Raw genomic sequence first — 16,311 nt, forward strand, 5'->3', positions numbered from 1 at the left:
ACAAATGCATCAACCAAACTCTATACAATACTTGAATATTTATATTTCGCATGATCTGTGTTCTGGTGTCATTATTGGATATGGGGGTTTATTGAACTCGGAGATAGTCATCATAGAGAGATCGAGGTTAGTAATTAGACATTGTAATGCCAGTAATGACATATGTATAAAAACAGTGTAATAATAACATGTATTTTGACCAATTGGCAGTGTTGCTATTATGGAGCCTTAAAATGCCCCCTGACCTGAAAACAATCAGATAAAATTTTATTTTTCACATGCTCCGAATATAACATGTTGACTTTACCGTGAAATGCTTACTTACGAGCCCTTAATAACAATGAGGCTATATACAGGAGGTACTGGCACCGGTACCGAGTCAATGTGCAGGGTAAAGTGACTATGCATAGATAACCAAGAGTAGAAGCTGTGTAAAAGCAGGGGGGAGGTGTCAATGCAAATAGTCCAGGTGGCTATTAGATTCATTGTTCAGCAGTTTTATGGCTTGGGGGTCGAAGCTGTTAAGGATCCTTTTTGACCAAGACTTGGCGCTCTGGTACCGCTTGCCGTGCGGTAGCATAGAGAACAGTCTATGACTTGGGTGACTGGAGTCTTTGACATTTTTTTTTTTGTACCTTCCTCTGACACCGCCTAATATCTAGTTCCTTGATGGCAGGAAGCTTGGCCACAGTGATATACTGGTCTGTATGCATTACCCTCTGTAGCACCTTACGGTCGGATGCCAAGAAGTTGCCATACCAGGTGGGGATGCAACCAGTCAGGATACTCTCTGGTGCAGCTGTAGAACTTTTTGAGAATCTGAAAACCCATGCCAAATCTTTTCAGTCTCCTGAGGGGGGAAAGGCATTGTTGTGCCCTCTTCACAACTTTCTTGGTGTGTTTGGACCATGATAGTTTGTGGATGTGGACACCAAAGAACTTAACTCTCGACCCGCTTCACTACAGCCCTGTCAATGTGAAATGGGGCGTGTTTGGCACTGTAGTGCATGATCAGCTCTTTTTGTCTTGCTCACGTTGAGGGAGAGGTTGTTGTCCTGGCACACTGTCAGGTCTCTGACCTCCCTATAGGCTGTCTCATCTTTCTGTGATCAGGCCTACCACCGTTGTGTTGTCAGCAAATTGAATGATGGTGTTGGAGTTGCGCTTGGCCATGCAGTCGTGGGTGAACAGCGGGTACGGGTGGGGACTAAGCACGCACCCCTGAGGGGCCATTGTGTTGAGGATCAGCGTGGCAGATGTTGTTGCTAACCCTTAACACCTGGGGGTGGCCAGTCAGGATGTCCAGGATCCAGTTGCAGAAGGTGTTTTAGCTTAGTGATGAGCTTTGTGGGTACTATGTTGTTGAACCAGCACATACAGTAACAGCATTCTCACAGGTGTTCCTTTTGTCCAGGTGGGAAAGGGCAGTGTGGAGTGCGATTTTGAGATTGCGTGATCTGTTGGGGCGGTATCCGAAGTGGGTCTATGGTTTCTGGGATGTTGATGTGAGCCATGACCAGCCTTTCAAAGCACTTCATGGCTACCAACGTGAGTGCTACAGGGCAGGTTATTTAGGGGCTGCCTACTTAGGCAGGTTACCTTCGCTTTCTTGGTTACAGGGACTATGGTGATCTGCCTGAAACATGTAGGTATTACAGGTCAAGGAGAGGTTGAAAATGTCAGTGAAGACACTTGCCAGTTTGTCTGTGCATGCTCTGAGTGCACATCGTTGTAATCTGTCTGGCCCTGCGGCCTTGTTTAAAGGTCTTGCTCACATCGGCTATGGAGAGCGTGATCACATAGTCGTCCGGAACAGCTGGTGCTCTCATGCTTCAGTGTTGCTTGCCTCAAGCAAGCATAAAAGCCATTTTAGCCCGTTTGGTAGGCTCGTGTCACTGGCAGCTCACGATGTCGGACGATGCACTTATTGATGAAGCCGGTGATTGAATTGGTATACTCAATGCCATTGGATGAATCCCGGGAACATTTTCCAGTCTGTGCTAGCAAAACAGTCCTGTAGCATCCGTGTCATCTGACCACTTCCTTATTGAGGGAGTCACTGGCACATCCTGCTTTTGTTTTTGCTTGTAAGCAGGAATCAGCAGGATTGAATTATGGTCAGATTTTTCAAATGGTTCAACCGTGTGGCTCAGCAGTCTAAGGCACTGCATCACTGTGCTAGAGGCGGCACTACAGATCCGGGTTCGATCCCGAGCTGTGTCGCTGCCCGGCCCCGACTGGGAGACTCATGAGGCAGCGCACAATTGGACCAGGTTTGTCCGGGTTAGGGGAGGGTTTGGCCAGCTGTGGTATCATTGTCCCATCGCACTCTAGTGACTCCTTGTGGCGGCTAGGCGCATGCACACTGACTTCGGTCGCCAGCTGTAGGGTGTTTCTTCTGACACATTGGTGCGGCTGGCTTCCGGGTTAAGCAAGCAGTTTGTCAAGAAGCACTGCAGCTTGGTGGGGTCGCGTTTCGGAGGGTGCATGGCTCTCAACCTTTGCCTTTTGCCTCTCCCGAATCTGTACGGAAGTTGCAGCGATGAAACAAAACTAACTACCAATTGGATATCATGAAATTGGGGAGGGGAAAAAAGGGGTAAAAAGTTCTCCAAAAATAAAAATATATTTTCCAAATGGAGGGCAAGGAAGAGCTTTGTGCACGTCTCTGTGTGTGGAGTAAAGGTGGTCTAGAGGTTTAAAAAAAATAAAAAAAATAAAAAAAATCTATATATATATATATATATCTGCATTAAATTCCCTGGCCATTAGGAGTGCCACTTCTGGATGAGCATTTTTTGATTAAATGCCCCTTTTTTAAGTCAAAACAACTGTTACAATGATGTTCTTGTGAACGAACTCTGTTTAATAATTTGTACAATCCATGTGTTTCCAGTGTTGAAAGCTCCAGATCGGACCTGAATAAGCTACCAGTTCTACCCACCAGAGTCCTGAGAGAGCACCCCTCCCTGGCTTACTGGTAAGCAGTGCCACATTAGAAGCACTTTAACCACAAATGCACAGGGGGAATTAATCCAAGTGGATTACACACAGTCCCATAGATACCAGACCGCCGCCCTGTCGATACCACCCATCCCCCACCACATTCCCATCCCCTTCAAAGGGTTTTTAATTGTAGCTAACACCTGGATGCACAAAGCAATTATTTTCCCATGCAGATGAGGGTGGATGTGCACCCAGAGTTCTGCCTGGTACCAGCAGCCTGTTTATCTCAGATGGGCTGTATTCATTAGTGCTCTGTTAATTAGACTGGCTGGCCAGTGGCTCTGCTCTGAGTGCACCCTGCACAGCTAGGGAGGTGCTGACTTCATCATGTCCTCATGGGAGCTAGGCTGGAGAGGGAGGGAGGGAGGGAGGAGGAGGAGGAGGCCATGCACTGTTTTAGAGCTCCCGTGTGTCTGTGCCAGTGTCTTGAGTGCATGCTGCCGTGTCTTCTGCCTCAGCGGTCATCTGAGGCTGCAGCTCTGCTCACTGATGAACAGCAGCTGGAGTTAGATCAATGGGCAGATTGGAATTACAGGGTTGTGTGTGAGAGTGCGCACGCGCTGCAATCCCTCCATACTGTTAAGGAAAGGGAAACGGGATACTTAGTCAGTTGCACAACTGAATGCATTCAACCAAAATGTGTGTTCCGCATTTAACCCAACCCCTCTGAATCAATCCATGCTGTTAAGGGGGATGATTGCAGTGGGAACGAGATGGGATGTGTGTGGGAGCTGAGAGGGAGATGAGATCCATTGGCTGGCCAGGTCCGTAGGCCAGCCAGAATTGTCTGCATGAACAGGCAGAATGTGTGTCAGGGAAGGACTGTCTCACCACATCCCTCAGTTTGGGGATGTTACAATCGGCGATGGATGAATCATTACAGCTTTTATTTCTCTGTTACAGTGAAGACCGAGTGATTGAGTGCCACGAGAACCTGAAGGGCCTCAGCAGAGGGCAAGCCATTGTGCAGTAAGTAACGTAATGAATTTTTTTCTGTTCATCTGGGTCAAGTGCATGAAGGAAATGAGCTGCTGTGCACCTCTAGTCCAGCACGTTCATCAGCACTGCTCCCTCCGCAGCCCCCTCTGTACAGGCTACTCCTGGGTGTTTTTGTTTAAAGGGGATTGCTGTTGCGCTACCAGAATGTGTCATTTAATTAGGGAACAGCTAGCTCTTAATGTGGGCAGCCAGAAGCGTGTGGCAGTGGTCTGCTTTGTTTTACCTGGGAGAGATTAGCCTAGCGAGGTCATCCACAACCCGGGGTGTATGATTTGAGTTGATCAGTGGACTGCCCCTCTCTCTGTCAAGGCCATGTACAGAAATCGATGGCTCTGCCACTGTAAATGACAGTCTGGTAAATGACTGGGGCTTGAAGCCCATTCTAACCTCTGTGCAATGGCCGCTCACGGACATCAATGAAGTGTAACTGCCTGAATTACTGCTAACGTGTCTCCCTCTGTTTTGAAGGTATTTGGCCTTAGTTGAGTCCCTCCCTACATATGGAGTCCATTATTATCCAGTAAAGGTAAGAGCTGCACCCTGTATCAAACAGTAGAAGGCATCCAATATCTGTACTGTTGTGTTCATGTTTGCGTTCCCATCTGACTAACACTGTTTGAGATTAAGAAGTAGAGTTGTCACGATACCAGTATCGCGATACTACAATACCTGATTTTCCATGGAAAAAAGGAAAACACAAAGCAGGCTGAACTCTTTGGTCCTTTTAAGAAACCTACTGTATGGAAAATATTGTCTGCTATAGCTTTGGGGCAAAAAAACATGTGATTCTGATGACAACATAAGGCTGCTTGTTTCGTTATGGCTGTTTTACTCAAGAAATTCAGTCCGCTTCATGTTTGGTTTCCTTGCCGCGATACCTCTGAATATCACGATACTGGTGTTGTGACAACCCTATTAAGAAGTAGTTATTTCTCATCGAAATACAGCCATTTTCCCTCTGGAGGCTGATTGGGGACTTAAGCTGGGTGTTTGCTCCGGCCGCATGCTTAGTTAACTGATGACTGAGTGATCTCTCTCTCACAGCAACTCTCTCTCCCAGAGCCCCAGCTCCCTCCCAACTCACTCATTAAAGCAGGGTGTCTGAGCACATCAAACGCTGGTGTTAAAATGACTCCCTCATGCTGTGGATTTTTAGGGCTGCTTCAATGTATTTGATCTTCCCTTGTGCTGCTAGCCTAATGGGGTAATTGCCACAGTAATGGCCCTTAGTTTAAAACTGTACCACTGAAGCAGCTCTTAATGAGTGGTGTGCCTTGCCTTCTCAACAGGACAAGCAGGGCCTACCGTGGTGGCTGGGAGTCAGCTATAAAGGCATCGGACAGTACGATTTACAGGACAAGTTGAAACCTCGGAAGGTAGGTTGGCCTCCCTTTGTATGTCTTGTGGCTTTTGTTCCTTTTGTCATTCCTATGCTCTAACTCAACACCCACCCCCACTCCTCTGGTTAATAAGCCACCAAACTGTAAATGACGGAAACAAAAAGCTGCTCTTGGCCAGCGTCATGGAAAAGTGGAAAAAGAGAAGGAGGAAAGGGAGGTGAAATTGTGTTATCAACGTGGGGGTGGCAGGTAGCGGCGGCATGTAGCTTAGCAGTAAGTGCGTTGGGCCAGTAACTTGAAGGTTGCTAGTTCGACTCCCGAGCCGACTAGGTGAAAAATCAGGTTAGTTTTATGGAGTAACTACAATGTTTATCCATCCTCAGTTTTCTCCTATCACAGCCATTAAACTCTAACTGTTTTTAGTCACTATTGGCCTCATGGTGAAATCCCTGACTGAGCGGATTTCTTCTTCTCCGGCAACTGAGTTAGGATGGATGCCTGTATAGTGATTGGTTGTATTGATACACCATCCAAAGTGTAATGAATAACTTCACCATGCTCAAAAGGATATGGCCCAGATTACCTTACGGCTCAGCTCCGGTGCCTACATACGCCATAGACATCATTTTACCCACACGCTTTTGTTGTTGGCTCAGATAGATTGTGTTCAGAGAGGCCCAGCTCATGAGCTCCATCAGCAGCAGGTTTTCATTTAGAATGGAAAATCAATGTGTTTATGCAACAAATGTTAGTGCCTGGAATCGTATCGCGCCGAATCGTTCCTCTAATCAAACTGATTCACACCGAATCGTTTCAAACTATAACGTATCGGAGCCCATATATGTAGATGCGTATCAAATTGTCTTGAAAGGGAAAGATAAGATTCCTCATTTAGGGTGTAATGTTAATAACTACGACTGATTACAAATATGAAACAGTATAAGTTAAGGTTTTGGCCTTTTTAAATATAGAAAATGCTACTTTTGAAAATAAGATTCCTCTCTATCTCTCTAAACATCCTCTGCTCACTCATGGGGGGGGGGGGGGGATAGATAATTACATAACGCAATATTATTTTTGCGTTAGTTGGCTGTACCTGCAGCAAAAGTCCAGTATTTATTTTCAGCACTTTTGATTTCCATGACTGATCAAAACTTGTTTTGTCTTGTCCCTCTGTAGCAGACATATGGTGAGCAACGTATTTGAAACATTGAATTGCAATAAAATCACAGTATCGAATCACAATCCATATAGAATCTCAATACATAACGTATCGGCACCTAAGAATGGTGATAATATCACATCGTGAGGTCCCTGGCCATTCCCAGCCCTACGTCTCACCCACTCTATTTTCAGGGGATTATGTTCCTTTCCATGCACGTTTTGTCTTGTGTGTTTAATCGGCCAGCTTCATTACTAGTATGTGTCTTACCTGTTCCATGTCGGATACCTGTTGGCACAGCTGGATGTGCTGTTGCAGCGAATGCCAAGGCATTAATGGACATGTCCCACTTATTAAACCCAGCGTATCGCAGCTCCTTTCCCAGCAGCCCTCCCAGTGGAAGGTGTAATTATGGCGCGCCATGGGGAGCAGGCAGGCAGGGCTCTGGAGCTGGCACCAAGCCAGCCTGGGCTGTCTCTGTGAGGGGCGCTCTGCTCTGAGAGAGAACCATGCTCCAGCCAGACAAACCCAACCCACTGACCATAAAGGGAGGGGGAATTCATGCCAAAACTCCTCCTCAGCAGTCCCCTGGTGAAAGGGTGGACTTTTAAAAAATTGTACATGCTTTTTTTTGTTAAGTACCCAACTAGCTGCTGTTCTAGAAGGGCCTGTCATCTAGTATAATATTGATAGTGCGTCCTGTTGAGGCTGGCGGCCTTTATTCAGCGCAGCCCCCCTCTGCCATTCTCCCAGCATGCTGCGCTCATTATGCAAAGCCGCCTGTCATTGTGTGTGTGTTGTCTCTTGTAGAGCAAACAATTGATCAAGTAATAAAACACAATCACCTTGGCAGGGGGGCTGAGAGACGCTTGGGAGGCTGGGAGGGGCTTGTGAGGGGGAGCTGCAGGAGGAGGAGCCCACTTCTGCCCTTCACTTGTCCCCTGAGAAATCGTGGGGCATCGGGATGAAAAGGCTTTTAATTGAGGTTCTCCCAGAGTTCAGTGACATGCGCTGAAAGAAGTTACTGTAGCTTAACCTCTCATTATCCTCCTCCTCATGGATGTCAGTTTCATCACAGCGTCATGAATGGGATGAACCACAACTCTCTATCCGTGCCTGCTGGGGTTAAAAGGACTAGTAAGGATTCTCCCAAAATGTCATTAGTAGCCAACATGTCATTCTGATAGTCTGTCTATTGAACTGCGTGTTCAGGCATACCACGACTATGGAAGAAGGGAAGTTTGCATTTGAATGGGTAGAGGACTGAAGACTATGCAGGAGAATCATATGTATGCTAGAGCACCACGTTTTATACAAAAGCTGTACTATAAATGAAAAGGGATTTCTAAGATGGTCAGAGGAGCAAGCATCTGTGATGTAGAGCGCTTTTAGAGCCCAGCTTGATTCATACAGGCTTGAATCATTCATGAGCTCTTTTTCACTCGCTGTCTCTATGTATGCGTTTCAGTCCATCTTACCCTTCTCCGCAAGTAATTTGACACTTTTTTTATTTAAAAAAAGAAAAGAACAATCACTTGCAGGTCCAGATACATGATCAACCAATGTAAGCACAGCTCAGTAAGGATAAAATTATTTCGGTAATGATCATATGACAGACCATACATTTTGGTCTTGGAACAGTAAAAGACTGCTCAAATATTTAAAAGGGTGTTAAAATCGAATGCCAGCTGTGGCAGTGGACCATACAAATCCATTCCATACAAGCCACTTTCACACTTCTTTCACCCTAGTATATATTGGGTTAAAGTCATAGCCTTAATGCGTGTTTGTGGAGTCTAGTCGACTGTAGCAATCTCTCCCGTTATGCTTCTGGTGGAAATGTTCCGTGTTACCAGCCAGCGTGCCATGTGACATGGCATGAGAAGGGTGTGGCCGTACGCATCCTGCATAGGGGTGCGAGTCACGGCCTTTGACACACAATCATTTTTTTTTTTAAATCCTCAGAAATGACTCTGTCAAGTCACAAAGCCCTGGGGGGTGGTCTGGGGAGGTTGTTGTGGGTTCAGGGTTGGGTCTGGATCAGAAAGTTCTGGGACTATCTATGACCACAGGCATTTTGGCATGGACTCGGCTTCTAATGAGAAGTGTAACAACTGAAATCCGACCGAGATGGGGGACCTACTGTTCTGTACTCCAGATGACTGAACGCTGTCTCTCCACCTCGTGTTTTAGTTTTGGTGGTGGTTTGAAGGCTGTTCGCAGCACTGTCTTGGACTGTTCTCTGTCTAGACGGTGTGGTCTTGTTATAAGAGTTTGAGGTGTCACATTTTTGACATATTTTGGCAGTCACTACCATCGGCCACACTTGAGCACCTATTAAATGTGTGTGTTGAAATTATCGAATGACCTTGTTACGTAAACATGACTTATCTGTGTCTTTTCTGAATGTGCTCTACTAGTAATTGAGTAATAAGTGGCCAGGGGGTTTGTGAATTGAAGATGAGCCTGTGGGAAGTATGGAGGCTGCTGGTTCTCATTGTTCAGTAATTACCATGCTCCCAATCCACGGTGAGACTAGGAATCTAATTGATTAGGCTAGGCTTGCAGTATCATCTGGAGCAGCAATGGAGAAACTGGTTGACTTTACTACTCCGGATCTCTGGAGATGCTTCTCTTTACAGACTGTAAATCATAAACTACTGCCTCTTTGCTTTTTTGGGGGGGTGGGGGCTAAAGTCTTGAAGTCTGAACTATTATCTTGGGGCGGCAGGGTAGCCTAGTGGTTAGAGAGTAACCGGAAGGTTGCAAGTTCAAACCCCCGAGCTGACAAGGTACAAATCTGTCGTTCTGCCCCAGGCAGTTAACCCACTGTTCCTAGGCCGTCATTGAAAATAAGAATTTGTTCTTAACTGACTTCCCTAGTTAAATAAAGGTTAAATAAAATAAAATACCTAATATACTAAATGTTTGTTATTGGCTACAGCGTTTGTTTTGTCAGTTGCAAAGTTTTTTCTTTGAAGACAACCTTCAAAGAGGTTTGCTGGTTTAAGTAACTGGCTTTAGAGGTGTAATGAGAGATTCTTCTTTGTCAGGTAGGGCCCAGTTCGAAGAACTGACCGAGCGCTGTCCTGTAGTCACAGCGAGGTGAGGGAGGGGCCTGCTATTAATGATTAGACCAAAGTAGTAGATTCCTGACATATTTGCCTTGTGGGAGCGTTTGGAGGCTGGAGTTGATGGCACTCCAAACAACAGGGGTTGGCAAGGTATATAGAACAACATCACAGAGGGTAATGAAGGTGCTACGGGTCAGGTATGAATAGAAGGCTAATCTAAGATCTGTGGATAAACGGAACTGAAGCAGACTGAAAGAGGGTAACAGCGGTCAGTTCTCAGAAGATGAGGTAGAATACCTTTCTGTGCACTGTACACAACCTGTTCATCAGGTTTGACTGAAGAGGAAGTGAGTGATCGAGTGAGGAACACAGAGAGAATTTGAGAGAGAGGTGCAAGCTGGGTGAGGTGTCTGTGATGTCAGAGGAAGTGGGGGGAGAGGGGTGGAGCCTGCTCAGCTGAAACTCTTCCAACACCTTTCTGGCTGCCTGAGAACAGACAAGAGCGTATTGTTCAAAGAAGTCTCTAGCCCTGTGGGAAACAGCCAGAGGGTTCAACAGCACCCTGATAATTCACCAGGGATTTAGCACTAAAACCTGCTTTGGTAAGCCTTCCATTTACCTGACTAGGTAGTTTAGGATATATTCAGTTATTTTGTTGTCTTTCTGTTTTTTTGGGGGTTACCTGTTAGTAACTGTATGTTAACGTGCTGTGTAATCCACCATTTTAAACCAGACTGACAGTATACCTGGCAACATAAAAAATGTAACAACAATTTGGTTGCTGTTGTGGTGTCATTTTAAAAAATATACTAAGAGCAGTTTTCAGATCAGAGATGAGTGAAAGAATAGCCAATATACACTGCGATGTATGCTACAAAGTACAGTGTCATGGGCTGGGCTTCTTGTGAGATGATTTGGATTTCTCGCTGAGGACTGTAGGTTGGCTATGATATATTACCCATATGCCTCTGTGGTCCAGGATAATGTGTTCTATTATTTAGAGCTCTGTCTGTCTGCCTGGCTCGCCGGTACCTGGTAGAGAATGTTTATTAAGACCCTCGTCCGTAAATCTACACCCCCGGATTCTGGTGTTAGTGGTGGATTCTCTGTTTCTCACATGACATGAGAGATCCAAGTCTCTATTTTCACTGTAAGCAGATGTTTCACCCTGACTGAAGTGCACTCCTTCTTGCCCTGTTTTCAGCACTCTCCCTTCAGGCAGAATGAAATGAGAGGCTTAGTTTTCAGCTAGGCAAGTCTTGCTCTCTGCGCCGGCTTCATTACGGAGTAGTAACTAAATTGACCTTCCACCTGACTGATTTGCTGTCCTCTGTTCACAGCTGCTGCTGTTAATGTTGCAAGTTCACTGGAATTTAACGAAGGGCCAAGAAAGAGGCTGGTGTGTCTGGGACAGCGCCAGAGTGTTTTTCCATGCTTGTGGCGTTTTCTTTGTGTTTTGATGGTACACACATTGGACGCCTCAAGCAGTTTGGAATGAATAAGGATGTAAATGTTTGTTTTCATGCAGAGATGTATCAAACCACGTCTCTTTGTAGGTCTGCACTCACTCAAACAAGACATGGTCCCGTATACTATGTACTAAGTTGTGTGTCCTGTTTTCTCTCTCTGTCTGCAGTTGTTTCAGTGGAAGCAGCTCGATAATTTGTATTTCCGTGAGAAGAAATTTGCAGTTGAGGTGAACGACCCTCACAGGTGAGAACTGATACTGGATACATCGATCGATCCTTGGTCATGTTCTGTTGGGCCTGACATGGCAAAAAAATTTTTTGGGACAGGTTGCTGAAGCGCCGCAAAACGTTTTGTGCCTACTGGACTAGACCCAGAAATCACTCCTTATACTCCAATACTAGCCTTTCGGAAACATTACAACTGGTATCCGGAGCCTTAGTTGTCTGTCTGCTGCCTCTAGCCCTTTTCAGAGCCTTGTGTTATTGAGTTCTCTCTCCAATACAACAACCTGCTAGTCACAAATGAAGGCCTTCCTTCCTGTTTTAAAGGACTGCTGCAGTCTGTGTTCTTGGATACTAGCCAGCTTGGCTGTAATTAAACAATCACTGGTGCAAAACTGACCTAATGTTGCTCTATCTCTCCGCCATGAATGTATTGAATTACGGAACCAGCCATGAGATTTAATTTGGATGTTGAGTGAGTTTATGCGAGCAATTGTTTTTGTAATCCCTGATTTGTGTATGATTCTGATACCAGCACCCATCATACCATGTTATTAAAAGTGTATCCACACGTGAGATCCATGTGTTCCCGGTCTGGATTAAAGAGATGCAGTAATATGAGTGATTTTAAAAATGTGTGTGTCTTATCTGTCTCCGTTAATCCACAGAAGGACAGTGTCCAGGCGTACATTCGGGCAGACCGGATCGGTCATCCACTCGTGGTATGCCAGCCACTCTCTGATTAAAACCATCTGGGTGATGGCCATCAGTCAGCACCGGTTCTATTTGGACAGGAAGCAGAGCAAAGTGAGTGTCTTCTCTTCACTCCCCCCCCCCCCCTCCCCCCTGCATCTGGAGGCTCTATGCTGTTCCTAGCCTTATCTCAAGGCCTCATCACCCTCGCCACGCTATCGGATCTATCTCCACACACCATCTCTCCACTCCACCATGCACATCTGGCTTGTCTTTACCTTTTAACCCCTCCCAGTTGCTAACATGTCTCTGCCCCAGTATCTTATGTGTGTTGTACTATTGTTAGACTAGCCCAAGCTTGGCTATGGGGATTCTTGAAGTAATGCTGAGTTGCTTTGTTGTTTTATTTGATGAATCAACTGAAGGGCCTTTTTGGATGTGTTTGTTTAGATTGTGCATATTTTAGTAGGTTGTTGTGCACTGCTGCTGTTTCCAAGTTGAGTGTGAGCGATGAGATTTGCTCCAAGGGGGTGAATGAGTGCGCGTGTGGCTGCAGTCAATGTTTTTTTGCCTTCCAGAAGCAGATGGGGCTTCTACTAGTGCTCATCCCGGAATAGTGCTGAGGCTGATTAATGACAGAGAGACCGAGCTCCGCTCCTAGCCTAAACAGAAGCATGCAAAAGGGTCTCTCATCGCACGGCACAATCATTAAGATGAAATACTGACTTTATCTTCTCTCCTTGTCTCTCTCTCTCTCTCCAGTCCAAAGTTGCCACAGCGAGAAGTTTGAATGATATCACCATGGACCTGACCGAGATCAGAGCGCCCAGGATCAGTAAGCTGTCCAGCTTAGAGAGTAAAGACCAGCTCATCATGGCCAGCAACGGATCCCTCATCTCAGCAGGTAGACAATAAGCTTAACAATCCAACCACGCTGGATGGACCTATCTTTCTTATTGGCTCCCATTTAAGACAAGTGATGGATTAGATTCGTTGAAATTAGTGGTCAACGTGGTCTAAATATAATGCCTGCCTGTTGCAGGATCAGCAGACTCTGAGGTGAGCGAGGAACAGAAGAAGAAGGTTGCTGACCTGAAGAAGAAACGGCAGGATCTGCAGGACTCTCTGACTCAGAAACTGGAGGAGCTCAAGAAGATCTGCCTGCGAGAAGCTGTAAGCATCTTTAGCATTCTCAAGGTCCTGATTTCAAGTAGATTATATCCCAGCTGATTTGTTGTGTTTTTTTGTTGTTGTTTTGTTCCTCCAGGAGCTGACAGGCAGTCTGCCTAAAGAGTACCCTCTAGCCTCGGGCGAGAAGCCCCCCGTGGTCCGTCGGCGCATGGGGACAGCCTTCAAACTGGACGACCTCTTCCCCTATGACGCGGTTAGTGTGGCAGTCACAGGATGGGAGCAGCGCTGGCTGTCATAACAATGTTTGCTAATAAATCTTAGGCTTGATTGACATTGTAGTGAAATGTTGTAATCATATATTTAGACTTCGTTCTGCAAGTCTGTGTGTAAAATTCAGTTTGTGCTGTGTGTTGTCCGGCAGGATCCCCACCTGAGGAACCTGGAGAGCAGGTTTGCCCTGCAGCAGAAGATCGTGGAGGCGGCGATGAAACTGGCCAACGAGGCTGAGCTCTGTAAGACAGTGAAGAAGAAGAGGAGGAGGAACTGCCTAGACGCCATGAGGAAGCTGCATGAGATTGAGGACGAGATCAACGAATACAGGGTCAAGATGGGCAAGAAGCCCACCCAGAGAGCATCAATAATCATAGCAGGTAGCCTACACCATGCCATATCAGCTGGCAGACATCACAAACTGTCACAGTGATAACATGGTTTATATTGAGTGTAGCTTACAGAGGAGTCAAAGAGATCAGAATTCCTGCCAGAAGCACCTTGTCTGTATTAGCCGGAAAGGAACTAGACTTCAGGCGATGGATTTTTATCAGTTGTGGATTTGTTTATTTAATGGCTTCTAATGAAATGCCCAAAACAAGCACGTCTAAAGCCTTAGTCTCTCCCCTTTTCTCAGATGATGTGAACCCCGCCGAACTCAGCTCCCTGTCCGACAGCCTTACTCTGGACGATGGTGAGTGCTGCGGAGGTTATATCATTCATTCATACATACATGCATACATTAGCTAAACCTTTGTATCATCCCCCATAGCTCTTAGCAGACCATGACAATGACAGTTCCTTCCCCTGTGTGTTTAAGACGAGGATCTGGGAGACCAGAGGCAACGGTCTCGCTCGGTGCAGTACTCTCCCCGGCCCCACCACTCAGACACCCTCAGTCTCCACTACCAGTCTGATCGACGGGCCTCAGCTCACAACCAGCTCCAGGACCTCGGCACCAACAGCCGGTAGGCACACTTGGCACGGGCCTGGCTAGTTGCTTCAGCTCTACTGGCTCTGGGTTGTTTTGTTATCCAGTCTCAGTGTTTCAGTTATTCTTGGGGCCCGGAGAACCATAGCAGCAGCCAGTATAAACCTGTACAGGAGAACTAGGGAGGGCCGCCTGCATTCCTACCAGCCGCCGCCGCCTCTCCTACTGCCCACCACAATCTCCTCTTATCAGCCCAAACGTGCTCCACTTTTAAAAATAGACGGCAGTAAGCATGTGTCTGCCTGCTAAGGAACAGACCACAATCCCAAGGAGGGGGGAAAAAGCAGTCTGGGACCGGAAACGTTCCGAATTTCAATGTATTCTCTCACTGTGTGAACATTTACCAAATTACATGGATGATGTGCTGTTGGGAGAGGAGAGCAGAATTCAGTGGTTCATGTAGGTTTCATACAGCTACCATTTTTGTAATGTTATTTGTTTACTGTTCCATGAAGAGAAAGATTAATGAGCTCTGAAATGACTGTCACCCAGGGGAAGGTTTTGACTGAAACCGCGGCACGTTTTTCTGTTTTGAGTAGAGACGCAGCGGTTGTGTCACCACGATAAAAGCTTTACCCTGAGGACGTCAAGTCTGTGAAAAAGCATTGTTCTTATGTGCTTCAGATTACATGATGGTGAAGTCCAGGAACCGTTCCACTACAATCACGCGGACGCCTTATCGAGCCACATCAGCCCTTACAAGCCTGCCTCCAGACAGCCACGTGACGCACGCAGCATGCCTCCGACTCCACTCCTCACCCGCAATGCCTACAGCAGTACCCAGATCAGGTAGGCCAGGCGTCCATGTCCCATTACACGCCTCGCATACACAGCTGCCTCCTGATGTTCACCACAACATATGTCTCAGCACCAGCCATGAGCCCCAATTAGACTAACCTCCTGTCTAGTGTTGTTCTCTGTACAACGTATTGTAACCCGGCGTAACATAGTTTTCCATATTTATTTTATATGAAAAGGACCGAGGATCCTATTCTAATGGTGTTTATTCCCAGGTCGGAGGACGGCCCTCAGCATTTCCGCCAGCGGAGTGGCAGTCTGGAGTCCCAGTCTCAGTTCCTGGTCGAGACCGTGCCCCCGGCGCCCGCGTCCGTCTTGGCACGCCGCAGCAACAGCACGGAGTTCCTGGACGACGGCTCATCCTACACCAGCCAGTCCAGCGTGGAGTACTCGGCGCCCGGGAACCATACCCACCGCCCCAGGGACCGACGGCGGGGCAGGAAGAGCAACGTCTATGCCAACTCGGGCAGCATGCCCAACCTGGCACAGACTGATGCCCGCTACAATACATACCAGCCCCCACGGGCACCGCGACCCACCACCACGGCCTACTACGTGACGGGCTACCCCAGCTACCCAGAGCCCTACTCTAATGGCGTCTACATGTACCACAACGAGTTGGAGGGTCATTACAACATCCACCCCTCCTACAACGCCGCGCCGGCCTACCACAGACATGATGCGTACAGCGGTCGCTATGGTGACGACGAGACGGACAGTATGGCCCAGAACCCCTACGCCACGCTGAGGCCGCCCAGGAACCGCCATGCTCCGCCCAGGACGGAACACGTGACCAGGAACATCCAGAAGGCACTGGTGGAGGAGCACCTGAGAGGCTGGTATCACCGCAACGCAAGCCACAAGCAGCCACAGGCCTATGACTACAATCAGAGGGGTTCCCAGCAGAGCCTTGGCTACCAGACCATGCCCTACTCTTCAGGTACAGACAGCATGCCAAAGTCTCTCCTCTCACATCACTCGCATCCAGTCTGTTAGTCAAAGGCAATTATTTGGTTTCACTTGTATGAGCGGCGCAAAACGCCCAATTCTGCGTTCGAGCATGTCGACAAACGCTAACGTTCAGTCACTCGTTAACGCTCTATATCTCAGAGCTATGTCATCCTGTTCTAACGTTACCCTCTTCCCGTTTCTGTTC

General features: G+C 47.1%; 1 protein-coding gene across 5 annotated transcripts in view; it reads left to right on the top strand.

Moving 5' to 3' along the window:
• The window catches only part of LOC109891516 (FERM domain-containing protein 4B), a 63,438-nt gene that overhangs the window by 43,697 nt on the left and 3,430 nt on the right, over window positions 1–16,311 (top strand). For 4 of the 5 annotated variants that reach the window (XM_031824907.1, XM_020484073.2, XM_031824908.1 and 1 more), the window contains exons 8-21: window positions 2,897–2,980; window positions 3,910–3,975; window positions 4,474–4,531; window positions 5,295–5,381; window positions 11,218–11,294; window positions 11,941–12,079; window positions 12,728–12,869; window positions 13,008–13,138; window positions 13,233–13,349; window positions 13,518–13,746; window positions 14,004–14,060; window positions 14,187–14,334; window positions 14,982–15,146; window positions 15,371–16,095. In XM_031824907.1, coding sequence (XP_031680767.1) covers window positions 2,897–2,980; window positions 3,910–3,975; window positions 4,474–4,531; window positions 5,295–5,381; window positions 11,218–11,294; window positions 11,941–12,079; window positions 12,728–12,869; window positions 13,008–13,138; window positions 13,233–13,349; window positions 13,518–13,746; window positions 14,004–14,060; window positions 14,187–14,334; window positions 14,982–15,146; window positions 15,371–16,095 — 2,225 coding nt within the window. The remainder of the gene's footprint in view (window positions 1–2,896; window positions 2,981–3,909; window positions 3,976–4,473; window positions 4,532–5,294; window positions 5,382–11,217; window positions 11,295–11,940; window positions 12,080–12,727; window positions 12,870–13,007; window positions 13,139–13,232; window positions 13,350–13,517; window positions 13,747–14,003; window positions 14,061–14,186; window positions 14,335–14,981; window positions 15,147–15,370; window positions 16,096–16,311) is intronic. The other variant, XM_031824906.1, reaches the window with a different exon arrangement.

This window comes from Oncorhynchus kisutch, linkage group LG5, assembly GCF_002021735.2.
Source record: "Oncorhynchus kisutch isolate 150728-3 linkage group LG5, Okis_V2, whole genome shotgun sequence".
Lineage (NCBI taxonomy): Eukaryota > Metazoa > Chordata > Actinopteri > Salmoniformes > Salmonidae > Oncorhynchus > Oncorhynchus kisutch.